Source organism: Motacilla alba, chromosome 26 (assembly GCF_015832195.1).
Source record: "Motacilla alba alba isolate MOTALB_02 chromosome 26, Motacilla_alba_V1.0_pri, whole genome shotgun sequence".
NCBI lineage: Eukaryota > Metazoa > Chordata > Aves > Passeriformes > Motacillidae > Motacilla > Motacilla alba.
The window spans coordinates 5,549,604-5,577,544 of record NC_052041.1 but is presented as its reverse complement, the minus strand read 5'-3'; the positions used below and the strand labels follow the sequence as shown (position 1 = coordinate 5,577,544).

The 27,941-nt window shown below is 51.6% G+C and overlaps 1 protein-coding gene across 3 annotated transcripts; it reads right to left on the bottom strand.

Moving 5' to 3' along the window:
* On the bottom strand, positions 1 to 27,899 carry RAP1A (RAP1A, member of RAS oncogene family). 3 transcript variants are annotated; one of them, XM_038162364.1, is made up of 9 exons: positions 27,779 to 27,899; positions 14,525 to 14,594; positions 11,176 to 11,259; positions 8,226 to 8,294; positions 7,413 to 7,469; positions 6,394 to 6,534; positions 4,024 to 4,167; positions 1,670 to 1,785; positions 1 to 725 (listed from the first exon to the last, which is right to left on the bottom strand). In XM_038162364.1, exons 3-8 carry the CDS (start codon positions 11,230 to 11,232, stop codon positions 1,699 to 1,701), a joined length of 555 nt encoding a protein of 184 aa, XP_038018292.1. In that variant the 5' UTR covers positions 11,233 to 11,259; positions 14,525 to 14,594; positions 27,779 to 27,899; the 3' UTR covers positions 1 to 725; positions 1,670 to 1,698. The 3 variants fall into 3 exon arrangements, with proteins under 3 accessions (XP_038018292.1, XP_038018293.1, XP_038018294.1); XM_038162365.1 differs by lacking the exon at positions 27,779 to 27,899 and adding an exon at positions 27,450 to 27,471; XM_038162366.1 differs by lacking the exons at positions 14,525 to 14,594; positions 27,779 to 27,899 and adding an exon at positions 11,539 to 11,686.
* Between the last annotated feature and the right edge of the window lie 42 nt (positions 27,900 to 27,941).

Sequence of the window (27,941 nt, the reverse complement as noted above, 5' to 3'; positions counted from 1 at the left end):
TGAAAATGTACTAAAATTTAATCATTCATAAAAGCTGTAATTTAATCTGTGACAGTAAAACACAAGAAGCAATATTAGAGTTGGTTTAGTATATTATATATTTTTGCTTTTAAAGCCATAGAAATCAGTTATCCCAGTTTTTTTCCTATAAAAGACCCATTTTTCCAAAGCATTATGCATAAACGTTTTTAATTAGAATACAATGGCAGAATGAAAATAATGGTATTCCGTAACTTTTAAATATAAAATGAAGTCAATGACTCAAAAAGTTATTTGTTGCAGTGAGTTCAAAGGGAAATTTCGGATAATATATATCTATAGTTATAGATATAAAATATAACAGTGGAACATTTTTAGTGCTCGATGGGGAGAAATTATGATAAAATGGTCAATATGAATTTTAATTATAGTAGCAATCTCTAACATTTGAAATGCATCCATGCTCCTTGGGATAATCATATGCTAGAGTCAATTATATTTATTTTCACATCTGTTAATTGCTATTGCAAAGGAGGAGGAATATTGGCTTAAATTTCCAAGAGATATACACAGAGCAACTGCTTTTTCCAGGGACTGTGTGCAAACCATTTTTAAGATCTAAATTCTTCCCGCAGGATATAAAAAACAGGAGAAGCTTCTTCCGATATGTTACTCGTTTCCATAAGGTTCTGAAGTTGGGAATGCTGGCACTTTCCATTTAGGCAACAGTTCTTCATTCCTGCAATCTGGGGAAGGCAAAAGAAAATACAAACAAAGATGACGGGGACATTTCTTACTCTGCTGGTGACACCAGTGACCCAAAGCCTGCTGCCCACGGGCAGCACAAGAGCTCCTTTTCCCGGAACCCAGGGCTGTTTCTGGGCGCAGGGAGCAGCAGATGGGCAGTGGAACTCCCCAAATGCTGTGTTTTATCAGGGCCAGAGCAGCGCCAGCCAACTGCCACCCTGCTGCCAGTGCCCGATAGCAGCAGCGCCAGGCCGGGGCAGGGCAGGGCAGGGCAGGGCAGCTGGGCCTGAGCACGCAGCTCAGCACGGGCTCTGCTGCCCCCAGCAACCCGCTGAGGTGACACAGGCAGCTGCCAGAGCTGGGCCAGCACCAGTGCCCCTCTCTGCCCCAGATGGGGACGCTTCTGCGCCAAACCTGGAGCTGCTGTTTCCTTCCAGGAGCAAGACAGAGCAGCTGCGAGCACAGAGCTCCCTGCCAAGACACACAGGAAGATTATTTATAGCTCTGTCCAGTCCTGGTGTGCTTCTTGGTTGGGTTTGTTTTGGGATTTTTGTGTTTGTTTTGCTAGGGTTGGGTTTTTTTGGTGGGCAGCCTTTTATTTGTGTGCCACTGATCCCTGCGTCCCACCCAAAGCAATTTGTGATTGTCCCCAGAGGTCCCAGCAGTGACATTGACCAGAGGATGACCAATATTGACCAGAGGATGACCAATATTGACCAGAGGATGACCAGCATTGACCAGAGGATGACCAGCATTGACCAGAGGATGCAAAGGAAGCACAGGTGAGCCCTGGTGGCTCAGAGCTGGGGTCACAGCATGCCACAGGCAGCTCCCAGAAGAACGCCCCTGCTCAGCCCCACTCCAGGAGCAGCAGCAGGGGGAAGGGGCTCTGTCTGCAGCTGCTCTGCTCACCTGGCCCAGGTGGGATTCAGGCCCCTCTCACCTGGCTCAGAGCTGCTGCGTGCTGGGAGTCTAGAGCAGCAGACATGATTTCTTTTTAGGCTTCTTCTTTTCCACTGGTGTTTTTCTATTTATCTGTCTGACCAGGTCATAAAAGATCTGCAAATGAGAAACACAAGCTGAAGAATCCAAGTGATGAAACACAAGCTGTCAGAACTGAGGCAGGCTGGGGAGCTGACAGCTCTTTCCTGGTGGCTGCAGTTGTGTAAATTCAATTAAACCGCTTGAATTTATTGAATGTTTCTCAGCTGCTTGTGGAAGAAGAAACCCAAAGCTGCCATCAGGGTGCAGAACACAAGGAGCTGGAAGCTCAGTTTATCACCACCAGAGCCTTCAGAAGAGCAGGGCAGTGAAATGGCAACAGGTCCCTTGCTTTGGAAAAGTGGGAGAAAATCGGGATTAACAGAGGGTTTTTTCAGACAGGCACAGCATCCTCAAGGATCACTGAGTGCAGAGCCTGCCCCAGCAGCCCAGGGAGGGGAGGGGACAGCCCTGTCCCCCGGCTGTCCCTGCAGGACTGCCCTGAGCTCCCCTTTCCACCAGGGACCCCCTCAGGGCGCAGAGCCTCTGTGAGTGCTGCTGCTGGGAGCTGCTTTCCCAGCAAGACTCAACCCATTTATAGCAAAATGAGCTTTGCAAAAATGCCTGGAGCTGGGTCACAGCACCGAGGAGAAATATTTCAACCTTCAGAGGGCTCCACCCTTGTCCTTGTTTATTTTTTCCCTTTCCTGGAGTGGCTGACAGCTCACAAATTCTTGTTGATTCCAAAGGAATTCAGAAGACAAAGAAACAGTTTATAACACACTGTAACAACTGAAACGTGAGATTTTCCTTTCCCATAAATGAGATTGTTTAGGTGCTAGTACTGACTGTGAGTACAGCCATCTGCAACAAGGTTTCAGGAGTGCCAGCATCCCTAAAAAGAGCCAGCGTGCTGCAAGAGCATCTCAGAGGTCACCAGAAGGTCACCTGATTCACTCTGGATTAAAAGCTTATTATCTGAAAGGCTTGATTCACATTCAGCAAATGCATGTAGGAATTTATCACTCTTCACCCAGATTTTAACAAATTTAGAAACTCCAAAAGCAGTGAGAAAGCAGGAATAAACCCAAAAGAATTAAATGCCTCCCCAGCCCAGCAGGCAGCAGGACAGACTTCCAGTGCACTGAGCTGCTCCCTTCACAGCTTCTCTCTTTGATTTCCTCAGCTTTTGTGCTTTTCACAACGAGGAAATATCAGCTGGCAGGAAACCAGGACATGAGGATCAGAAGGAACCCAGAAACTCATCCTCCAGATAAGCACATTCCTGCCTCTGCTGTGCCCTCCCTGGAGGCTGCAGACCTGGCAGGACAGGCAGGGTTCCCACGGGGGGGATGAGGGCTGGCACACCAGGCTGTGCCCCCACCCCAGACCCCCCTGCTGCAGGGTGAGGTCAGCGTGCACCCCCAAGTGTGGGAAGGCACACAGCCCGGGCTCTGCCACACTCCCTGGCATCTGCTGAGGACTGAGCTGCTCCCTGCCTCAGCACCAGCCCAGACACACAAACAAATCCCTGCTGGCAGCAGCCTGGCTCAGCTCTGCCGGCTCCTGAGCCCTCAGCCAGGCTCATCCCAGCCCCAGGAGCTGCACCCGCGGGGCTGGGGCTCCTCTCCCCCAGCCCACCCTGCTGGCTGCCAGGATCCTGCTGCCACCCCCTGAACGGTGCCACTGATCTGCTGGCACAGCCCAGCTCTGCTGCACGGGGTCACCTCAGCCTCTGAGCCTGGAAACTTGGCCTCTGGCACCGGCAGATAACTCCCAGCACAGAATGAAAACTCGTGCCTGACGTGGAGCAGAGCTCGCCCAGCACAGCCCACGGCCCCAGGCAGCAGGAGGAGCCCCCAGAGCAGAGGGGTCTCAGTTAAACTCGGGGAACTGCTCAGGTCTGGGCTTGGGCGTGGTTTTAGCAAGCTGGGGGCTTGCAGGGGCTGCGGTGAGGCATCTGCAGCCAGAAATGCAAACGCCTCTGAGCCAGCCCCACACAAGGCAAGGGGCAGAACGGGGCATCAGCCACGGCAGGCACGGCAGCAGTCATCACACAGAACATTCCCTCCAGATAAAGTTTATCTCGGCCAAAAGGCATCCAGCCCAGGGCCCTCTGCTGTGCACGGCCCCTGGGAGAGGCTGAAAAACACCGACCTGGGAAGTCACCCTGCCTCTGCAGGGAACAGGGAGCACATCCTCGGGCAGGCAGAGACACACTGCAGCCCTTGCCTAGGCTGGGAACCAGCTCATCCCGAGCCCTGGCTCAGACACACCTGGCTCAGGGCTGGGAGACACAGAACAGCAGGTGCTTACCTCGTTTACGTTGATTTTCGACTTTGCAGATGATTCTAGAAAGGCACAGTTACACCACTGTCGTGCTAAGTTCTGCCCCTGCTCTTTGCCCACGACTCGTTCTTCCTCCAGGTCACATTTATTGCCAACCAGAATCATGGGAACCTGGAGAGCAGCAGCAGCAGAGATCCATCAGCAAGGGCGTGTTCAGAGAGCTGCTCTGGCTCTCTGAGGAGGGGAAAGGCAGGTGGGAAAGGCAGAGTGGGAAAGGCCAAGGTGGGAAGTGCAGGGTGAACTATGGACCCAATAAAAATCAGCAGACAGTGCTGAAGGGGCTCTGCCCCTCTCCAGTGCCCGGCACGGCTGTGGCCCTCCACGGTGTCCCAAACAGGTACAGAAGGAGTGTCCCAGGCCAGCCTGGACGGGGCTTGGAGCTCCCTGGGGTGCTGGGAGCTGTCCCTGCCCACGGATCAGCTCTGAGCACCCTTCCAACCCACACCTCTCTGGGATTCTGCAACACCTTCAGCAAGGGAACAAAAACCCCAAAAATCTCCCTAGCAGCCCAAGTGCCACTGGCAGGAGCTGCCCCAGGGGCTGCCCCAGCTCTGGTCCCCCACAGAGCCTGGCCTGGGGCTCTGGACCTGCTGGCACAGCTGCAGCCCTGGGCTGGCATGGCTGAGAGCAGGGCAGCACCAGCCCAGCCCCATTTCCTGCTTCCTCACACTGAGGGGAAGCAGAAAAGCCCTAAAGAGCAGCTGAGCAGGGTGTGCACCCCCTCCATTTCCTCAAACATGTCATTCTTTGAGCAGAAAGCGAGCCCTGTCCAGCTGGAAAATAAATCACCACCTGATTCATTTGGCAATTTACAACACACTGTGTGTTGTTATTCTGCTTCAGTGTTAATATTTGTGGTCTCTTCCTCACACAACTACACTCAAGATTAATTTTTCTCTTTAAAACTCCCAGCCATACCCATTAGAGAAGGATCGTATTTCTATTTCTGAGACATAAATTTTCCTCATTACATCAGGAACCTGAAGTCACAGTACAGATGAAGCAAATGCAAAAAAAGCTCATTTGAAACCAGATCTACAGGCTCCATCAGCTTAGACAGAGTTGTAAATATCCTGTTCTTCAGAGTTTTCTAGACAGTTAAGAGAAAACTTCTCATACTGAAACATGAAAATGTATGAAGATGAGAAATAACGGGGCAAAAAGTGATACTGAGATGAGTCAGCAGTGCAGCTTTGAAAGACATGAAACTGTGTAAGATTATTGCAGAAGGTATTAACAGTTTATCCAAAATTGGAGTTTGGCGAGCAACTACCTTTGATCATTTACTGTTAGGTGCAGGAGACTGGAATTTAAACTCTTCCAGGCACAGACAGTGCAATGATTGATGTACTGGGACTTTAGACACGTGCTGCTGTGAGAGACAAAGGAGCACGCTTCCCACCTCAGCAGAACACGGGTTAAATGTTGAAAAGGTTCTCAGGCTTGGGTTCAGCAGGTGACACAGAAAGCAAAGAAATGCATTTGAACCACGCAGCCAGCTCCTGAAGCCCAAAGGAAAGCAGCAGTGTCTGCTGGGGGTGACCCTGCCAGCTCAGGGCACGAACTCCCCTGTGAGCACAGCCCAGCTCAGGGTCCTGCAGCAGGGGCTTACCCCAGTAACCCCTGCCCCAAGGAAAAGCAGTTCTGCACAAATAAAAGCTCAGCTTGTTCCAGCAAGGAGGGCCCAGGGCCACTGCAGCCAGGGAACAGCCCTGGGCCACGGTCCAGGGGACACAGCCACCCTCACCTGAGCTGGCCCATCTTCTGTCACAGCCCCAACTCCCCACAGCTGATCTGTCCTGACCTTAGAAAGGGCCCTAAACACCCAAAACAGCAACCCAAGGCTCTGTCAGGCCCCTAATGGCTTCGTTCATGCCACTGTGTGACCTCCCTGGGTGTCACACTTTGCCACAGCTCTGAGCCTGCACTCCCCATCACACTCCTGGCACGAGCCCTGCCAGCCTCCAGTGCCAGAGAGCTGCAGAGCTACTGAGAACACCCCTGCCGTGACTCCCCTAAGGGAGGGAAATGAGGCACAGAGAAAGCAGAAAATGCAAATCCTGGAAGGGAGTTTAAAGGAGAAAAAGTTAGGAAAATGTTGCTTTCCATCAACTGCCAGCATTTCAAAAGGCTGTGGCTTCCAGGACAAGGGCAAATCTGTTTTGTGATGCCCCTCAGCAGGTGCTGTGCCTCAAACAACACCCCTGGAAACGACAAACTCCTGCCCAAGGAGATCCTGTGAAAGAAGCTTTGTATGCAAACCCACAGGCTGTCGTGGTGTTGAGAGCAAAGCTGCTGAAGCGTTGGCAGGAATGAACCCAAACGTGCTCTACTCACATCTTCCGTGTCCTTGACCCGCAGGATCTGTTCCCGCAGGTCCTGGAGGTCGTTGAACGTGGACTGTGCTGTTATAGAATATACTAGTGCAAACCCCTGCCCGTTCTTCATGTACAGGTCCCTCATGGCTGTGAACTGCTCCTGCAAGCAGACGTTGGTAAAAGTAATTAGCAGGAGAATGCAGCTAATGAACAGCTCCAAAGGAATACTTCTGTTGTACTGAGACAAGAACGCAGCCACGCAGATGGATTTACATATTTACCCCTCACAGAAACCCACTGAAGCATGGAAATTGAATAAAGCATTAACACTCTCTTGCCCTTTGGTTTGGCGCTTTTTTTTTTTTCCCTTTTTTTTCCCCCCAAGGGCTTCTTGGAAAACCAGGGAAAAGATGAAGAGCAGCAATAAAACCAGACAGACTGAAACCCAGAGCAGGCTGGACAATGCCAGCTCAGAGCTGCCTCTGCCCCAGCAGGGCCAGGACTGTCACCAGCCCCACAAAGCAACAATTCCTGCTCCTGCTGCTGAGCATCTCCAGGGCTTTCCCAACAGTACAGCTTCCAGGGAGCCCCAGGTGCCTGGGACGTGCTGCCAGCCCCCAGGGCTTGTTTGTCGGGGCCAGGGCTGTGCCAGCTGCAGGTGACATGGGAGGGACAGCAGGAGCCTCCCCGGCAGCAGGGCAGTGCCAGGGAGGTGCCAGGGCCAGGGGTGCTGAGGAGCTGCTCCCCACACAGCCCCTGGCCTGGCTCTGCCTGCAGGCTGTGTCCCTGAACGCTGGCCGCTTGCACAGGTCACGTTTAAAACCCTGCCAGAGCAGAACGCTGACAGGGGGATGGCACAGCAGCTCTGTGTCCCAGCACTGGCACAGAGCTCACCAGGCCACTGGCACTCACCTCACTGCTGAGGTTTTTTAACAAAATCCTTCATTTAGATTACTGCAGCTGATTTGCTGCCTCTGCTCGGGCAGGATCACTGCTCCTGAGGAGGGAACAGCAATTAGATAAAGAAATGCCACTTACTGTCCCTGCTGTGTCCAGGATCTCCAGCATACACTGCTGACAGTCCACTTCCACTTGCTGGGGAGAAAGGGAACAAAAGCTCAGGTGGAATTGTCTGCAGTGGGGCAGGCAAGAGGAAGCCCAGCTCCTGCTGCAGCTCTGCCAAAAGGCTCCCAGCAAGCAGCACCTGCCCTGCCCAGGGCTGAACAGCACTGCTCTCAGAGGATCACCCATGCCCCAAGCCAGGCCCTGGGTCAGCCCACATGCTCCACGACTCCCTTCATTAGCAGGGCTCAAAGGAGCAGCTCACTGTAAACATCTCAACTTAAGTGAGATTGGAAATATCTCGACTAAATCCACTCTTACAAATCAGAGCGCCTTAAAACTTGAGTTTTTCTTTGCTGTCCAGAGAGAAGGGAATAAGGAACAGAAGAAAATGCAAAATATTTCAGGATCCTCAGAGTGAGACTTTGCAAATCTTCCACTCTCTGAGAAATACCTTGGATCTAAGGAGGGTAATTCCAGGAAAGTCAAGTAAATTTAACAGCAGAACTCACACCACAATTTAATTTAATTATCACAGGCACAAATGTCACAAGTTTTTAGTGTATGTTTTGGTGCCTTTAATGCTGCTGACATTTCTGCTAATCCGTGAAACAATGGCTCACTTGACACCCATCCAGGGAAGAAAGCAGCTCTGTGCCCGGGATTATGTAACAGCTCAGGGACCCTGCAAGGACCTCAGCTCAGCAGCTCCAGCCCTGCACCCAGCCAGCCCCAGGAGCTCCCTATTCCCTGGGAGACTTGAGAGAAATAGAAACGATGGTGCTTTACCTTTCTGTATGAATCTTCTATTGTCGGGTCATATTTTTCAACAAAAATTCCCTGAACGAACTGTACAGTCTGGGGAGGAAGGGAAGAAACAAACCCTAAGTGAGCTGAACACGACCAGAAACATTCACCAAGGAGCACCTCAGGAAAAATAACAACAGTAAACCTGCTTTCAACAGTCAATAGTGAGGACCAGGGAAAAAGACATAAAATTTCAATTTGAAAATAAAATGTGTGGGTTTTCTGTTAAAATCATGTTATTCAAGCATGGTCTCAAAACTTTTTTGCACGTCAGCTGTTTGCTTGCCTGTCTCAGAATAGGGGACACCCTCAAAGATGCCTTTAGTCCACTGCCTGTGATTCAGGAGGATTAAAACCACCAAATATGGAGGCCTTGAGACTTCAGCAGAAGCACGGGCAGCGTGTGCAGTGTGGAAAATGCTCATTGCAGGGCAGGTCAGCTCTGGGCTGCAGCCCCAGGCGTGCAGAGCAGCAGTGCAGCCCGCAGAGCCTGCACAGGGCACTGCAGGAGGAGCCCTCCCTCATGCACAGGGCAGCTCTCCTTCCCTCGCAGCCCCCCTGGCCCAGCCCTGCCCTGCCCTGCCAGCACAGAGATTCCTCCTCCCCTGGCAGGCAAAGCTCCTTTCCCTTTCACCCACCAGAACCTGCAGTCGAACAGCACAGCAGTGCCTGCAGAGTTGCTGGTGTCTGTGCAACAAGGTGGTGCTCGCTTTGAAACTGAGAGCTGAGATCCCAGCGCTTCATTCTGTCTCTTGGAAATCAAACACACCAAATATCTTTGGCCAACTGAACCTTTCACGAGTTTTATACAAAATTCTGCGAATTTGTGAGGAAAGCCTGAGAAGGCACAACTACTTCATTTCAAAATCGTTCTGTATCACTAAATAAATGCATTTGACACTCGAATGAATTAATCTCTGCTTCTGCAGTGTTTTCTTGTCCCACTGAGCAGCTGTCCCAGCAAAACCCTCCCAGTCAGACCCCACGGAGGTGGATCACAGTGCTGGACCAGCAGCACCCAGCAGGCAGAGCTGCAGGCTGTGCTTTGGGATGGCTCCTGGGGGTTTCAGCTGGGGCAGGCTGGCACAGCTGCTCCCCAGAGGGGCCAGAGAAGGCAGCTCTGTGCCAGGGCTCACACACAGGCACTGCCACAGCTGGGAAGCAGCCCTGAGTGTGACAATCTGACTGACACGTGACACTCTTGATCTCGGGGGGACTTTATCTCTTATAGGTGAAAAGAAAGGCCAAGGGAGAAGCTGCAAACTGGGGGTGGTTTTGGGCTCTGTGTAGATCCAAGACCTTCAGAAGTTTCCCCTTGTTTGGGTTGGGCAGCCCAGCTTCAGTTTCCAGCTCTCTGCAAGGCTCTGCACCACTGGGCACCCTTGCCAATTGTGTCACTCCAGAAGAGTTTGAGCCTCAGAAATGGGATAAAACTGCTGTACAGGAAACAGAAGTTGCCAAACAACCGTGGCTTTGTAACTGTGAAGGTTTTCTGCTGCTCCATCACTAGAGGCACATCAGCAGTGGGCTGCACAGAGGAGTTCAAACAAGGAGGGTCAAGTGGAACAGCCCCACATTGTCATCTGCAGCCAGGGCAGACTGAGCTGGACACCAACACCAGGCTCTTTGTACCACAGGTCAGTTTATGCACTCGGAAGAATGAAATTTAAACTGAGGCCCATATTATCTGAAACCCCACCTTGTAACCTCTCCTTGCTAATGCTTGTAAATAAGCACCCAGACTCTGTGAGAGCTAAACATCATCCACTCCTGGCTGCTAACTGGCAATTACTGCGTGCTGCTACCAACACCATGGATCACTGCTGCACATGAATTACCAAATACTGACTTAGCACCCAGCCTGTCAAAAAGAATCTAACTTTTGTTTCCCAGACTATTCGAGTATTTGCATTTCAGCTGTTCAGAAGGTCAGGGATGGTGCTGACTCACACTTCACATCACAGAGAAGGAAATTCAGGTATGTCAGATGCTGAGTAATTTTTATTTGCAGCATACTACTAAGTGGCCCGTTTCACCTAGCGAGTCTTTCAGTGTCACACAAGAAAATTAAGACAATTAGGGAAGTGCTGGTGGAAAAAGTAATACAGATTGCTTACACTGGTGTGGAAGAACAGAGCTTGTAACAAAATCACACCTTGTAAACACCTCGTAGTGATCAGGATGGGATTGCTGGAAGAGTGCATCAGTTCTGATACACAAATGCATAATCTGCCCTCCTGTTCATGGGATTGTGCAGGCGATTTACCAGGATTATCACCTGCTTGTACCAGCAGAATAAACAATGAGGCAGGACAGGAAAGGCTGCTCAGCCATTATCGTGCCTGTGACAAGGAACACTGCAGCTCCTTGTTGTAGATAACTCACACTTGACCAGTTCTTTGCCTCTCTGCTGGAGAGAGCTGCTTGACTGCTGAGTGATAAATGGTGACACAAGTCCCTCTCACAGTGCTCTACTATCAGCTCTGCTGCGTGAAGCTCTCCTTGGAGCCAGACAAGCACTCCAGGAGTGCAAAGTGCCACCAGCCTGCTCCTCCCTCTCTGCAGGGGCTGAGGATGATCTCAGGGCCGATGTTCTGAGCTGCTCACAGGGGATGGAAACCCCACAGCCTTCGAGGTGTGCAGGGCTGAACCCCAGGTCTGAGACTGCTTCTCCTGCTGTGCCACTGCTCTTGGGCCTGCAGTACCCACAGATACTCACCCATGCAGGAAGCAGACACGACACGCTAATTACCAGCAATTAATCACCTCTCCTAAACCACGACACACCCCCCAGCACTGTCACAGTGGCTTCGTGGCAGTCCTGGCACATACCAAAGTCCCCCAGAGTCCCCAAAGCAGCAGTGAGCTGCTCTGCAGTGAGGCAGGCAGCCGCAGGGCTGGGACGGGGCTCGGAGCTGCTCCCCAGACTCACCAGAGCAGACTTGCCCACACCTCCTGAGCCAAGGACCACCAGCTTGTACTCACGCATGGTGTGGTGTGTCCAGAGAGCGACGACCTGCAAGGCAGCACAAGAGGCAGCATTAAAGCAGGGCTGGGAGCTGGCCTGAAAGCAGCACAAGAGGCAGCATTAAAGCAGGGCTGGGAGCTGGCCTGAAAGCAGCAGCACCCCTGCACCCAACCCTCCTGAGAGCGAGCAGGATTCTGACAGCCTTCACTGCCAGCTCTGGGTTTCAGTTTCCACCTCAACACCCAGGCTGAGAAGGCCAAGAGCCCCAGGTTAGAGGAAATGGCCAAAGCTGGGTCCAGTGCTCGGAGAGGAAGAGGATGGACACATCAAGGGACAAACACAGAGGCTGTGCCAGGCACCACGAGCTGCCACTGCCCGTCCTCTGCTTCCTCAGCATCTCACAGCACAAACCAGAGCGCGGGATGAGAAAATTAGATCAGAAAGAAACAAGTCAAGAGGTTTCCTTCTCCCCTCCACCCCAGCAGGGAGGGATTTAGGTCAGTGTTCTCTCTCTGGAAAAGGTCAGGCCCAGCACACGGCTGCCAAGGCAGAGCTCTCTGCTCGCCCAGCGCAGACTCTGCCTTTTTATGGAAATCTTGCAACTCCCTCAAGTCACTGCGCAGCAGCAGCAAACTTCTGCTGCTCCTCGAGATTCCCCGACAAATAAGGCAAATGACAAAGGCAGCGATAAACAGTCGGAGCGTGTTTACAGAGCGGCCGGGCCGGGCTGTCCCTGCAGCTAACAATGAGCTCAGCACCAAGCCCCCTTCCGCAGGGCTTCCTTCCCAAGTAAGGCTGCACCGCGGGCTGGCAGCCCGCAGCCCCCGCGCTCGCAGGCACCTCCAGCTAACCCTGCCGCAGGGTCGAGGGGCTCCCCAGCTTCAGCCTTGGAAGAGAAAAACCCCTTCCGAGGAGTTTGGTAGAGAAAGGCATCCTGTGGGAGCAGGGGTGTACCCTCACTGTGCCATGTGGACAACTCCCTGACAGTCTGTGTCTCCAGCTCCTGTGGTCATCGAACTGGGGCAGGTTCTCTGCTGGCACTCCCGGGGGAAGATGGAAAACAGTCGAGAGGAGCCCCCTGTGCTGCTGCTCACCCATCACCAGTCCGAGCTGAACTGGGACCAACAGAAGCTGGGGACCCTCCCCAAACATGCCCCCCGTTCCACGGGCTGAACGTCACCCAAGTACAGGTTTAAACAAAAACTCAGAAATCCCACCTGCGGCTGGAGAGAGACACGGATTTCTGTGATCAGCTTAACGCAACTTTTAACTCACTTTGAGCCAGAATAACAGAAATAAAGGACTTGCCTGTGCTGGGGCTCTGCAGTCACAGCCAAGCTGCCCTTCCCTCCTGCAAGCCTCGGGCAGGGAGGGAGGCTCGAGCAATCACTGCAGCCCCTCATTTTAAGCACCTGGAGGAGGTTTCTGTCCAGCTCTTGAAGCCCATGTGAGCTGCAGTTGCCTAACTGCAAATTGTGAAATCAAGTCAAACCGAAAGGGGTTTTCCAGAAACTGCCTAAAGGCAGAGCAGGCAATGTCTGTGTGCTCCAGGACATTGACAACAGCCCTGGCTCAGTTCTGGGAACCGTGAGCTCTTCTGCCTGACCATTTCCCTGAGAAGTGACATTCACTTCCTTTCTTTCTAAAATCATGATTTTGAATGGGAAGCAGAGGGGAATTCCAATTAACAATTCTTTTCCCCTTGATAATCCCTAGAAATTAAAAGCTGATGCATTTTTTATAAAGCAAGAATGCAACTTATTGATCCAGTTTGTCTTCATTTCCCTACAGTCCCACAGTCAGTTCCACCAAAGAAAACCCAGAAAGCAATCAAGCTAAGGGTTAAATTTAGCTGTGAACTATTTCACTTCTTATTTATAGTAGAAAATACTTGTGGGGAAGTTTAAGCTGGGAGCAGTACAAGACTAAGTTCTCATTTCTTCTCTACAGTATTTGCTGATTTTTTTTCAGGTGCAACAGGAAACCAAGATCCTGAAAGGCACGAGCCTTATTACTGTAAACCCCACATGCCTTAATTATCTTGTAGCTCTTTCACAAGTATGTTAATGTTATCTGTTTATACAACATGAATAGAGTGCTCAAGAAATTACCATGCTGCATCCCAGCCAACTTTTCATTTGGCAACTGCTGAAGCCCACCTAAATACAGTCAGACACAGCAGCATTCATTTCCATCCAGAGCTCTCTGAGGCAGAGTCACATGCTGGGCAGCAACGGCTCCATTTCCAAGTGGAATTGAACTGTGGGTGTTAAGTGTTCCTTTAGAGTCAAGGGAAGAGTGTGATCACTAAAGAGTGTAGAAAAATTAACTGTAAATGTTGTGAAACTGGTCTCATTAGAACAGAATGCTGCAGTGCAAAAACAAAGCAAAAGCTGAGCGTGTGTCCTTGCTCCTGGTTCCCTCTGGGCAGGCACAGCCCCTGAGCTCCAGCAGGACAAGCAGGGACACAGAGCACCCCAGCACTGCCCCGAGCTGCAGCCCCCTCTGCCCCTCCATCACTCTCCAAACCACCTGCATCCCCTGCAGGGTGATAAATCAGAGGGTTCTGCATCTGTCATCACCAAAAAGCTCTGCTTCTGCACCATCAGACACCTGATGCACCAGAATCCACCTGTGCTCTGTATTCTCTAGCAGGAACATCCCTGCTGCTGCCGCTGTCACCAACACTGCCCAGGAAGAGACAGAAATGGACATTCCCCCACTCACAGCAGCAGCCCCAGCTGCTCAGCTCCTCCCTGGCAGAAAAGGGAAGGGCTCTGCCCTGGGAGCACACAGAGAGGTGGAAAAGCTGCAGGATGTTTGTGTCAGTACCCAGAGGCAGAGCATCCCTGCCGAGGAGCACGGGGGGATGCAAACCCAGCTGCAGCCCCAGCCTGAAGCGTGGCTCCCACTCAGCTGCACCTCTGTGCAGCCAAGCCCTCGTGCCCTCTCCAAAGTGCAGCAGGCATCCTCCCCTCCTGCAGCCAGGCTGCAGCAGGCAGGAAGAAGCAGAACTCGAGGGTATTTCCCAAGCGGCGGAAGGAGCGGGGCAGAGCTGAGGCAGGCGCTGGGGACAGGGCTGAGGCCCCCCAGGACAGAAACCTGATGCAAAAACGAGCTGTTTCTGTTTCTGAAGTTTCAGCAGCTCAGCAAGAAGTTTATAATTTGGGCAGTGGGGAGAGAGAAGCATGAACCACAATAAGCAAACACAGCACGGAAAGAGCGAGCGCAAGAACTTCGCTTATCAATTACCCACTCCAACGTTCACAGAAATGTCATTTAAAATATGGTGAGAACACTAAAAAACTCTTACCTTGGCATAAAAGATCTCTCATCAGTGTTAGCAGCTCTACTGAAGGTTCTTCCAGGCTCCCCACAAGGAACTGAGAAAAAGAAGAATTAAAAAAAAAGGTTAATAGTTTTTCAAGTGTCAGCAATTGTGAAGCATCTCTGTAGAGCTTAAGCCAAGCCACCCTGGTCCTGTGGACTTCTCCTCCCTGGAACACCCCAAGGAAGACTTCACTTCCAAAAGACAAACTCAAACTAACCATGCTTGAGGTTGTATCAAGCTCTGCAGCACCTACACAGTGCAATTATTTTAGGGAACCCAGCAGGTTTGTGGCAGGGGCTGGAATGAGATGAGCTTTAAGGTCCCTTCCAACCCAAACCATTCTGGGATTCCGTGACAGTCCTGGACTCCCAGCAGCACATCCCAGGAACCTGCTGGCTCCTCGTCCAAGAGTTTGAGAAGCTGCAACATTTGCAGCACCCCAATCCTGTGTTCAGCAGCACGGGGCAGCAGGGCTGAGACTGCAGACAGTGATCACAGCATTGGCTGCACCTGCTGCTCTGACAGGGACAGTCCTGTCTTTCACAGGTTCAGCACTTCATCCTTTCTTTCCAAGGGGTTAAAAGAAAGAATCAATTGTTCCTCTGGAATCATAGAAGTTTAAATGAAAACCTACTATACTGCTTTTCTGAAAATATTCCTTTTTAGCAGCCCTGGAGTCACCTGGGAGTCACAGAAATCAAAATTGCCTCAAAACAGATAACGGAAGCTCTCATAATCCTTGTCAAATATTTTTCCAAGTACAAGAGAAAGTGAGTCTGGAGCGCAGGGTTAGATGGGATACTGGGAAGAAATCCTTCCCTGGGAGGGTGGGCAGCCCTGGCACAGGTGCCCAGAGCAGCTGGGGCTGCCCCTGGATCCCTGCAGAGCCCAAGGCCAGGCTGGAGCAGCCTGGGGACAGTGGAAGTGTCCCTGCCATGGCAGGGGGCACTGGAGGGGCTCTGAGGTCCCTTCCACCCCCAGCCGTGGTGGGATTTTCCGTGAAGTGCAGCCAGTGCCAGCTCCAGCACTGCTCACAGACGATGGCTCAGCAGCACCGGCTGCCCCTGCACCCAAAAAGCACAGCCCGGGTTGAGATGAGGGTGACAGAAAAGGAACAGAAAGAAGCGAGGCACAGGAGGGAGCAGCACGGAAACCACAGCACCAGTTCCTAGAGACAATGTGGGATGGCACCTCGAGGTGCAGCTTCTACAGCCACAGCACTGAGGGGCTCTGCTCTCTGCTCTTCCCCAGCAAGACGCACTGGGATAGAGGGAGATTCCCTGGCGGAGAGAGAGAGGCAGGGAGCAAGGGCCACTCACCTGGCTTTAAGGAAGAAAAAAGAGAATAACTCCTTGCTTGCTCATCACTCACACCTCCCATCTCTGGCTTTCAGCACAGGAAATCGGAATATTGAACGTTTCCAAGGGAAAAGTGGGGTCAGCACTGTGCACATTTGGGGAGAAGCACAGATGAGCTCCAGCACCTCTGCTCAAGGCTGGCTGTGCCACCCCTGTGGCCATGCCCTTCCCGTTTCCCAAACGAGAGGCAGATTCTCGGGATGCTGCAGCCACGCGTCCTGGTTATTTTTATCCTGGCAGTTAAATACTGAATCGTGGCTACTATAAACAAACCTGTTTCATTTTCAACTTGTAAATGTTCTCCGTGCCAGCTTTTTTCAGTTACTATAAACTAGGCCATGGAAAGGGCTGGATTTTCTTTTTTTAAAAGTGTCAACTAAACATTGCTCAACACTCTACCAAAATCCCTCCATTACTCAGAGCCATGTTGGCAAAACAAACCCAAACCCAGCACTTCTGCGAGGGGAAGATTTACAGCGATCAAAACCACACTTGAACTGACAGATTCCCTCCACAGGAAAAAAAAAGAACCCAAACAAACAGAGAGAATGATGCAGCAGCAAAGGCTGGAAACACCAGGCCAAGGATCTCCCCTTGGCTTGGACCAGCCCAGCTGGATCCTGGCTCTGCCCAAGGACAGCTCCACTCAGCACCTGCTCCCTGATTTGTTCTACACCGTGTTCAGAGCTACTAAATCACTCAACCAAGTCTAGAGCACATGAAATACTTCCCTAACGCTCACCAAAGCTGTCCTCGATGATGCAATGGCTCCAGAGCCGTGCAGGGAGCAGGGATGAGCACCCCAAAGGGAAGGGGGATTGGCTGGAGCAGGGATGAGCACCCCAAAGGAAAGGGGGATTGGCTGGAGCAGGGATGAGCACCCCAAAGGAAAGGGGGCCTGGCTGGAGCAGGGATGAGCACCCCAAAGGGAAGGGGGCCTGGCTGGGACAGGGATGAGCACCCCAAAGGAAAGGGGGATTGGCTGGGACAGGGATGAGCACCCCAAAGGAAAGGGGGCCTGGCTGGAAATCCCACACTCCTTAGCAGACACTGCCCCTGAACAGCAGCAAGGCAAACACTGCCAGAGATTACCCTGCTAGCTAGCAAGGAGTGTGTTTAATTAATAAAAACCACTGCCATGGACTCACTTGTTCACAAAAGGAGCCCCTTCTCCAAGGCAGTCAAACTCCCCAGCTTTAGGGCACAGGGGAAATCTCCTCCACCTTTCCTGAGGCCGCCAACACCAGAAAAATGAGAGGGAAGAGAAAAACAAAAGACTAAAAGACCAGACTAAGCAGAAAGCAGGACTCCAATGTGACTTCAAAAGCACAGTTTGACAAACTTCCGTTCACAGGCTCCGCATTTATTTTCTTACTCATTATCACAGCCGTCTCTGACACCAAATTAAGTGTGTTTTAGGTACTAACATTACATAAGACGTAACATTTTATAATTTGTGCCAGGATTCTCAGCCTCAGTTTTGCAATTTTAACACCAAAATCATTACCATTTCCACAGACTGCTTTCAGCATCAAATCAAATACCAATCAAGGCAACAAATGTGTAATTAGCTGTGCACAAGCCTGCTGTAGGATGAGTCATGACCCCAGCGAGGTGCATTCCTGATGCTGCAACATACAGGCTGTCCCTTGTCCAGATCACCAGTAATCCAAGTGGAAATGTATTTCCCTTTCGTTTTTCAGGTAACAAATAACCCCAAAAAGACACAGCAAGAAGCACACACAGAAAATAAAGCCGGTGACAAGCCAAATAAGCAAACAGGTGTGTGAGAACACAGGAGAACACTGGCCAGAGGTGCTACCTGAAGAGTTCCATCAGAAAAGGCAAGAGAGCAGCCTTCAAATCTTGCATCCATTCCCAAAAACTCGCAGCCCAGGCGTGTGCTCCTCAGAGCCACATCCCAACCACCACTTTCTGCACCTCTCCACATCCTCCTGGAGCATGGGAAGGCTCCTGAGCCAGGGCCATAAAGGCCTGGGCAAAGAGTAAAGTCCTCCAGCCTCAGAGCCCTTCCGACTGCAGGGCTGAGCTGGAGCTCCCAGCACATTGCAGCCCACACAACCACGGCAGAGACACAAACTCCTTGGAAAACAGCAATAATTCTGCCATTGGAAATAGTCATTTTGTGCACAAACACTCTGGGATTGATCCTCCTCAGCCTGTAATCTTTTGTGCAATCAGCTTCACACTGAACCTGCAATTTCAAATAACGTAATGTTAACTCCTGTGGAAGTGGCTGCCTAATTATTCATTGGAAATTGCTCTGCTGTAGAAGCTCTCCAGGCAAGGAACGAGGGCTCTGGGCAGCTAAAGCCTGCCGTGCTGAAACGGCTAATTTATTTTTTGTCCTATTGGTCTGCACTTGCAGAAAGTTGCTAGGGCCATGTGCCAGCCAGACAAAGGCAGGGGAAAGGAAGCCAGCAGCACAACTCAAAGACCAACACACTCTGCATCCCCAAATTAGAACAAAGCCCTGCGTCAGGGGCTGGAGCTGGCAGCTCCCCTCGGCCGGACTGCGGCACTCTGCGAACGAGCGCCAACGAGAGGGACACGGCCACCTCGCCGGGCACAGCAGGCAAAACACACCTTGCTCAATTACCCGTACTGGTAATTCAGCCCGTTCAGTGCTGCTATCAAACTGGAACACTTTGATAGCAGGGACTGTGAGGTCACAGCTCCTCCCGAGCAGCACCACGGCCGCGTTCGCCATTTCTCCTTTCCCGTGCAGCCCCACTGGAGTTCAGCAGAGCGCCTTCCACCATTCAGAGGAGTTCTCCACAGCTTTTTTTGGAAGAAAAAATGAAAAAACCACTTCCTTCCCCCCTTCCTCATCAGGCAAACACGTAAACATTAAAGGGCATCGCCATTGGGCACAGCAGCCGTTCAGGGCACTTCCTCCTTTCGCTGCCTATCACATCCACGACTCGCCACTGATTTTTAAGCCCTATAAAGTTTTTCATTCCTCTCCATTTCCTTTAGTGGGAAAAATATCCTGACCTTTTATGAAACAGATTAAATTCCAGACAGACCTGAGGAGGCTCAATGGCAGCAAAAGACCAACTCCATTCTACTTGGAAGGAAGAATTTGTTGTGCTGATAGTAGCTTGGCAACATTCGCCACTATTCTTCCTGGTTTATATAATTAAGAGTAAATAAGTGACATGAGGTAGATAGATTGCCACTGAAAGTTCAGCTTGCACTTTAATTATTTCATTTCTGCAGTAGCAGTGACGAAACACTGGCCATAAAGTTTGAGCTTACTTGGTCTCCAGCACAGAAAATACAATGCAGAGACGAAGCTTCCAGGCCACCAAGGGCTCTTTGAAACCTCTCCGTAAAGTTGGAGAGGTTCAAACTGCTCTGCCCATGCATTGCAAAGTGACATTGGGTAGGTGAAGATCAGCTATTGGGAAGGAAGTCTCTACTCAAAGGGTGGTGAGGCGAAGCTGTGGCTGCCCCTGGATGCTGGAAGGGTCCAAGGCCAGGCTTGGGGATAGGGGAAGGTGTCCCTGCCCACGGCACTGGATGTGCTTTAAGCTCCTTCCAACCCAAACCATTCCACCACTGTGTGATTTACACCCACCAGTGATAAATCCTGAAACTAACACCAGGCCTCTACACATGGGGCAGATCCCAGCTCTTCAGGAGAGCGGGCTAACTCACGAATCCCAGGAAACACTGAGATTCTTTAAATCCCCCTGGCACAGCTGCAGTAATCTGTGTGTTTGTACACTGCGTCTGACCGTGCAGCCCGTTCTAAAGGTCAGCTCTGCATGTGCAGCCCAGAGATTTTCACTTGCCACAAGCAACCAACCCCCCCCATTCCCACGCAACTGCCGCTCATTAAACGCCTCTTTTAACAACAATTTCCAGAATGAAAAGCCCCACTGACCATATGGCCACTTATTAATACTACATTTGTTTATCAGTTTAAATAAACCCCCTGCAGCAATGGGTATCCGTGTCAGGAGGACTCAAACACAGCTCACAGCGATGCCAAGCAGGACTGCACCTCCTGAGTGCTCTTCACGGCAGATCTTAAGGCTTGATAGCAACCTGAATAGCACTGAGTGCACAGAATTACCTTCAAACAGAGGGGAAAGTAACAGTTGCATTACGTTTTGTAAAGAAATTAAGTTATTTAACGTGGTGCTTAATCCTCCAGTATTTAGCTCAGCCCCTTAATGCTGCTTCCTGGAACCTTGGGGCAGAGTGGGGGTGGAAACTGAATTTTCTTCTACAGCAAAAATGAAACTTTCTTCTGTGTGAAGGTTTCAACTGAAGGAATATTCAAACAGTTATTAACACTTCAGTGCCAGAGCAAGAGCTTCGAGGCCAGTGGGCTTTTAACCAAACCACTGCCAGAGCTGGCCTCTGCACCAGGGCTTCTCTGGAGTTTTTTAATCCTCCTGAACCTGCTTAAGAGGGAAAAACTCCTTTGACAATTCATCCTGGAATTTCCTTTATGGTGAATAAAAGGTGACATTAAAGGAAACAGCTCTGACAGTTTAACCAGTTTTATAGGAGCCATTTCAGTATTTATAGGTCAAGCTTGATTACAACCAAAACAGTCAATTATACAGCTGCCTTTACACAGCAACAGGGCCGGGGCTGGGGTGCTGCTGGCAGCAGAGGGGCTGGCTGTGACTCCCAGGGAAGGGAGGACTCATCCCACCCCAGCAGCACTGCCCCAGCCACTCCATCCCTCCTCCTCACCAGCACCACTCACACAGCAGCCAAAGACTCTTATTCTTGGGATGTGCCTTTGAAACGACAAGACAGAAGGCAAAAGGGGAAAATCGTCTCTCCCACATCAGTGTGTGCATTTGTCAAACACGTGGCCCGGGGACAGGAGGCTCTGCACTCTGCAGGCCCTGGGAGCACAGCACACTTCCTCTGAGGGTAAAGTGCCATCTCCACAAGTTCTGTGCCCTCCCCGTGCTGAGGACAGCTTGCACCAAAGTTAAAACTTCCTCTCCTGTGTCTTCTGGAGTCAATCTGCAAACAGAGCACCGGCCCGAGCCATGCCCTCAGCACACCACTACCACCTCTGGTTTTAAAGTAACTAAATCGACTTCATCTCCAGGCACAGAGATGCAGAGGATGTGAAGCTGGCATGAAAAGGACACGGGAAGTTACAGCACCCAGCTCTGCAGACACAGCTTCATCCTCCTGAGCCTGCTCAGCCACCCAGCACCCAGCTCACGTCTGGTGCTCAGTGGATTTGGACATTGTGTTTGTGACAAGGCTTTGGGCAAACAGTTCCTTTAACAGAGGCTGCAAAGTGCTGGAAGTACAGGAAAAAGGACAAGACCCACTTTCTCAGAATCACACCACCGAGGAAAGTGCCCTGGAGCACTGCAACATCTGTTTGATCATTTCAAATGGGATTCCTGAAAAAGCCCTGACTGCATTCCAGTGATCAATACGGCAATGCAGTGTATTCACAAAACAAGGCAAAGCCACAACAATACAGTAACCTCCACAACTTCAGGAGTGATGAGTTAAAAGCCCTAACTGCATAAATATTTCATGAGAAAGGCTGTCTGGAACCACTTCAGTCTGTATCTTTAATCCTAATGTTATCTTCAGCTACAATTAGTGTTACGATCTAGAGCAGAAAGCAACAGTTGGCTAAATTTATTTTATCTTCACCCATATTTACTTCATAAATCCAGCAAGTTTTCTGTTCTTCAGGCCTGATACTCAGTAACTGTTACTGAGCACAGGACTAGCAAACACATCAAATCTCAGGGTAAAGCAAGATGTGCTGGAATGAGACTGTTACACCAAAAAAAGGAGAATTGCACCAGAAATAGCCTTACCCAGTGAACTATGAGTTACTTTTAACTATCACGTGGTGAGTGGCATATAAAAAGACATTATTCTGCATGTCAGCTGTCTGTAATGAAAGTTTTCCTCTTCTCAGCTGCCCCTCCCTACAACTCCAAGATTATTTGCATGAGAGAAAAGAATATTGCATAAAAATACAAGATAAAAGGCCCTGCAACCAATACATCCAGCTGAAGCACTCCTCCCACGTCCTCGCCGCTTTCCAGATCAAGGGTCTATTTCCAGCTAGAAATGTGGGAAATGCCTGCTTGCAGAGATCCCTCCCTCGGACACAGGCTGCAGCAGCCCCCGGCAGGGCAGGGGCAGCCCCAGCTGCAGCCAGCCACGCTCAGACCCACCAGGAGCAGCCTGCACTGCCCCCAGCTCACCAAAACACCCGCACTTCAACATGACCAGTTCGCATTTTTGCAGTATTAGAACACTGCAGAACACAACATCATCGAGTCCAACAAATATTTCGACTTAAAAAAAAAAAAAAACCAACCCCAAACATTCCAGCCAGCCTTGAATCTGCAGCCATTGACAAGGGAGATGCAAGTGCCTGCTTCCCTGCAGTGCTCCAGCAAGCAGCAGTTATGCAACGCAGCCCATCGGCCGACACGCTGCCAGGTGCAGAACATTCCCAAAAAGCAGCGTTCTGACACAGCAGCCATCACCTACCACAGAAATGCTCACCCTGCTTGCTACATTGAGCACACTTCTCAGGGCACTCTGCCTCACTGAAGCCATGAATAAAGATTTGTTTCAGCCCCAACACGGCCACTGCTGTGGGCACATCCCGACCTCTTGCTTCAGTGCCCCAGATGGATTGAAGTGTTTTCCATCTTATCAATATTCACAATAAATAACAATCCACAACGCCTCGGGCCACCTGCTCAACAGCACTGCCACTGCCTGGCTCCCCACATTTTAAGTTAAACAAAGTCAAATAGGTGAAGGAGCCAAGTCAACCACCTGCACCACGGGCTGTGAGCAGCCCTGGAGATTCCTTTTTGGCTCTTTGTCCTGTTGCCTGTTTCTTCCCTGGTAAAAAAGCCCAATGCAGGGCCAGATTCCCCCTCAGACTGATGATTCTGTTCACCAAAAGAAAGCAACCAGCAGTTTCCAAAGCATGTCAAGTCTGCTTTTGTCAGCATCTGGACTTCTCAAGCAAACAAAACCCAAAGGGTGCCTGTCCCGGGTTCAGGTGAAGCCTCTGCAGCTGCAGAGGAAGTGCCTGTTCAGGTATAGCAGGTATTTCCCAACTCCCAATACCTGCTGGAGCACTGGCAGCAGGGAGCAGAGCACACATCAAAACATCAAAACACCGTCTTTATGTGGCCACCCGACCTGCTCCAGCAGCTGAGAAAGAGCCCCAGCCCTGCCCTGGGCCCTGCTGCCACAGGAGGCACAGAGACAGGCAGCTCTGAGCTCACCTTCACCCAGGGGTGCTGCCTGCCACACAGAACTCACAGACCCAAAGTGACTGGGGATCCAAGGAGGGATGGGCTCTGGTGTCCCATTTTCTCCCACGCACCTCCATGAGGATCTTCCCACAGCACTTGAATGCAATTTAGGCTCAAACACAGCATTTCTGATCAGGAATGTAACCAGTGCCTCCTCCTCGAGCACCGCCCTTCTTCCCACAGCCTCCTCGCTGGAATGTTGGTAAATGGATTTCTCTGCACAACCTTCATTAGTGCAGGATTTGCAATGGCATCAGAGGTGCAGCACAGAGAGCTTCGGTGTAAGAACCAGGTACCAAGAGCTGAGCAGGCCCAGGTGTGTCCTGACTGATGCTCTGCTGCCACTGGGTCCCCTTTGCTTCAGAGGGGAGCTCAGAAAACAGGCATTAATTAACAAAATTATGCTATCACAGGAAATAACAGGAAGCTTCTCATAATGAGCCATTTAGCTCTGAAGGGTTTCAGTCAGACATGTCAAACCAGCTCACAGAGGATGTCAACAGGCAGCAGCACACAGGCAGCTGAAAAACAACCAGCAGAGACCCTCAATCTGCTGCAACCGAGAGGCAGCTCCACGTAACCCTGATGAATGCAGGCTGGTCCTTGCAAATGACAACCTGGTACCTCTGAGACCAAATGTCACCTGTCTGGTGCTACTCTGGCAGCCAGAATGAGGCACAGGTCACAGCCCAGCAGGGTCACCACACCACCCCTGCTGCAGCACGAGGCTGAAGGACACTGCCCTGGGGCAGACATGCCAGGAACTGCAGCTCCCTTTCTCCCCCAAACTCCCTGCCTCCACCAGCAGTGCTACTGGCACAACTCACGTGCATCTTCTTCACACCTACTGTCATCCTTTCTCCTCTGGTGCCACAGCTCAACAGGTCCTCGCTCAGCCAGCACAGCTGGTTTTTCACCCCGATGTTTGTGCTGCAGACACTGAAGTGCATCGGCTGGATTCCCACGGGGTCCTCGCTTCCAAGAGTTCCTGAGTGCTCAACAAGAAAGGTTCCACGATGGGAAGCAGAGGATTCAGCCTCTGCCTTGCCTTCCTCACCTCCCAGGGGGTGAGTAACTCACTACAGCTCCATCCCACCACTCCCACTGAAATGTCCCGAGCCTGATTCTACCTGCCAGGACCCGCAGGGAGCCCAGGGGAGGGATGGAGAGGGACTGTTCACATCTCACACAAGTTCTAACGTCTGAGACAGGCTGGACCAAGAAAGAGAGCTCAGCAAGATGAACAGCTCTTTCCGAAGATTTTGGGACAACCTTACTTATCTCTGCCATTAGGTGTCATGTTTCCAGCAGCAGCAACTTTCCTGAAGAGCAAACACAAATGCCGACAGGAAAACCTGACCCTGGGGTTTAGAAGCACCCTTTTAAGAAGATGCTTTCTATAAAATGCTGTTTAATTTCCAATTAACTACTAAATAAAACAGAAAATCAGTAACTACTTCAGCGCTCAACATGAAATGAACTGAGGCTACACTTTAACCACCATCCTCACTACCTCATCTCAAAAATAACCCAACCACCCCCAAAATCAAGGCCAAAAAATCCAAACACCACCCTAGGACTTGACCAAGTTTTAAAACTCGTGTCTCTCTTGAATCTGCTTCTGCAGAATTAAATACACAGAGTTACAAGAAGTGACTGATTGTGGCTCATCAGAAATTAAAAGAAAGTGATAAAATAATAAGTCTCCCATATTACCCTAAAACCCAAAAGTTTTGATCAGGATCCACAGCCAGAGCCAGCTAAGCTGATTTTGGCAAGGCTGAAAGTAACACTGGATCAAGGATAAATCTGAACTTCAAACAGCTACACATAAAAAAACACTTCAAATATAAAGCCTAAAGGTTTGAACTTATGTACGTTCAAAAGATACACTTTGTTTTCCCTAGGAAAACAGATAACAGGTTCCTGTTGTCAGAGCATTAGGATTCCTCTTGAAGACAATTTTTTAAAGTCTGCAGAGCTGCACAGAAGCAATCTGTTCTCTAAACACTGAGCACGAGTTCAAAGTGCCACCGAGCGCGCCGTGCACGTGCAGGGTACAAGAAAAAGCACTGCAATATAAAGTACAAACAAGTGCTTGGAGTTGTTTATGCCCAGGACGGTGATTCAATATACAATTAGAACTTTAATGTTCAAGTACATCCACGTTACCCTCCTGCCATTTAATTACTTTTCAGTTTTTTTAAGAGCAGTCCTCAGACCGGCTGAGCAGCCACGAAACGTATCACTAATAACCCAGGTCTGCGCGCTTGCAGCCCATGGCTCCAAATATAAACTGCCCCACGCTCCGTGTAAACACGAGCCTCCAAACAAAAGCATTAACCTGCCACCGGACTTATGCTGCGCGAGTAATTCAGCCCGGTTGGCAGGAGATCCTCTCAAACCTCCAGCAAAGCTACTTACCCTGAGAGCAGCCACGCCAGAGCCAGCACACGTGACGGCAGCCGGTGCGCGGCTCCGTGAGCCCCGGGGTGCCAGCCCGGCCGGGACACGCCGTGCCCGGCTGGCACCGAGGCTCCCCGGCCCTGCAGCTGCTGGGCATCCCCACGCACAGGCTGCAGCTCGGGAGGAGCTGCTCCGGAGGGTGACTGAGCAGCGGGAGCGCCCGCGCCGCGCATGAAAACAGATTATTTTTAGAAGCGGTGCAGGCGCAGCACTTCCTGCCGGCTCCACCTTGAAGAACGACAGACGCCCTGTCACCCTCCCTTCCAAACCCAGCGCTTCACAACTTCTGCTACCTGCCACAACACGGGGAGGCAAGGGACAATCTGCCGAGAACGGCAAGTGACAATTTCCCAGTTTGTAGCTTGGCACTAAGAACTTCTGCTGGAATATGCTGCCAGTCTTCTCTCACGTCAATAAATCGATGCCTTTTTTCCTGCCACGGGGATGAACAGAACATTAAATGTTTTTATTTATGACACTGATTTTTTCCATGGCAACTGGATGTGAACATGGCATTCCCAGCGCAATGAAGTCACTATAGCAACGTGATAATGATGTCAGAATAATCAGACAGCATTTCATACTTGTGAAATACGTGGCTTTTGTGAATTCTGAAAGTTGCAGAGACCACAAAAGCAAGAGTGCTCCATCTGGAACTTCCCTTTAACTTGCCTGGTTTTGGATAACTTCTCATTAAAGGCACAGAGCTCTGCTAACGCACCATTTTCTGTTTCTCCAAGCTCCATCCATCACTTCCTGGAAGTCTCACAAATTCCCGCATTAAAACCCGAGGATCCGCCGCACCAGGGAGAATTACTGGCACACCACTTCAGCATGAAAAAAGCAATGACACAAATCACAACACTGAAACGTTTCACAGCAGACAGGCACTGTCAACCGAACAGACGCTTTCCTCAACTCTTCAAATAACCTGGTGTCTCTTTGCGTGGAGCAACACAACTACTCAGAGAGAATCACAACAGCAACAGAAATTACAGAGTGCCCATGCAATACTCCGAAGGCAGACAGGCGTCTTCAAGTCAAACAACTATTTTAAGAAATATTATCTCCCCTGTTAAGCTACTGAAAGGAAAAAGCGCAGAGTTTTCATGGTTTGCCCTTCCTGTTTGCAGCTCTCTCCAAGCTGTGTGCAAAGCAAGACCCAATTCCAGCTCTGTGTCAGACAGAACTGGCTCGCTGCGTCCAAACCCCAACCCTCCCACTGAGGAGGCTTCGCAGGAACCCCTGCACCAAACCCACCCGTTCTGGACCTCAAACACCGCGAGCGAAGACACCAGCTAACGAGGAGCATCTAAACGCCAAAGTTTCCCGACGCAGACAACAGTTTCTCTTTGAAGCGACTGAAGGAAGTGCAAGAACCCTTTTCAGAGCTGAGGTGGTCTGAGACAACCAGTCCTTGGGAGCGGAGGATGAGGATGGGCTGGGAGGGTGAGGATGGAACAGAGGATGGGGATGGGCTGGGAGGGTGAGGATGGAACGGAGGACGAGGACGGACCGGAGGGTGAGGATGGGCCAGCCCGTTGCTCCACGTGGCTCACGGGGGGCTCCCCCTTGGCTTGTCCCACCTGCCCAAACCTCCTGCCGCCCATCGGGGCCGGCGAAGCGGAGCGGCTCGGCAGCCTGTCCCTCGTCCTGCCGAGCCGCGTCCCTCGCCGTCCCTTCCCCTGCGGCGCTCCTCGGCCCCGCTCAAGCCCGTGCGCCGCTGCCCGCGGCGGGGAGCGGCAGCGCGGTCCCGGCACGCACCTGCCCGCAGCAGCGCCGCGACACCGCCGCTGCCCGCCGGGCCCGGCCGGAGCCCGCCCGGCGCCGCACAAGATGGATGTCCGGCGGGCCGGGACGGGACCGGCGGGGCGGGACGGGGCCGGGCCGGGGCCGAGCCGCCTCCCCCGCGCTCCGGCCGGGCCGCGGGCAGGGAGCGCCCGGCGCGGCCCCGCTGACACCGCCCGGCCCCGCTGGCCCCGGCCCCGCTCCGCCCGCGCGGCCTCGCCAGGCCCCGCCGGGACACCCGGGGCCGCCGCTCCCCCCGCCGCTCCCCCGGCCCGGGCCCGGCCCCCGCCGCCTTCCCCGCTCACCGCCGCCCCCGGGCCGCCTCCCGCCGCCGCTCCGCGCCCGCCGCGGGCCGGGCTCGGCGCTCGGCGCTCGGGGCTCGGTGCCGCTGCGCTGCGCTGCTCTGCGCGGCGGCGGCGCCGCTCCGCTCCGCCCTCCGCGGCCGCGGCCCGGGGAGGAGCCAGCGGC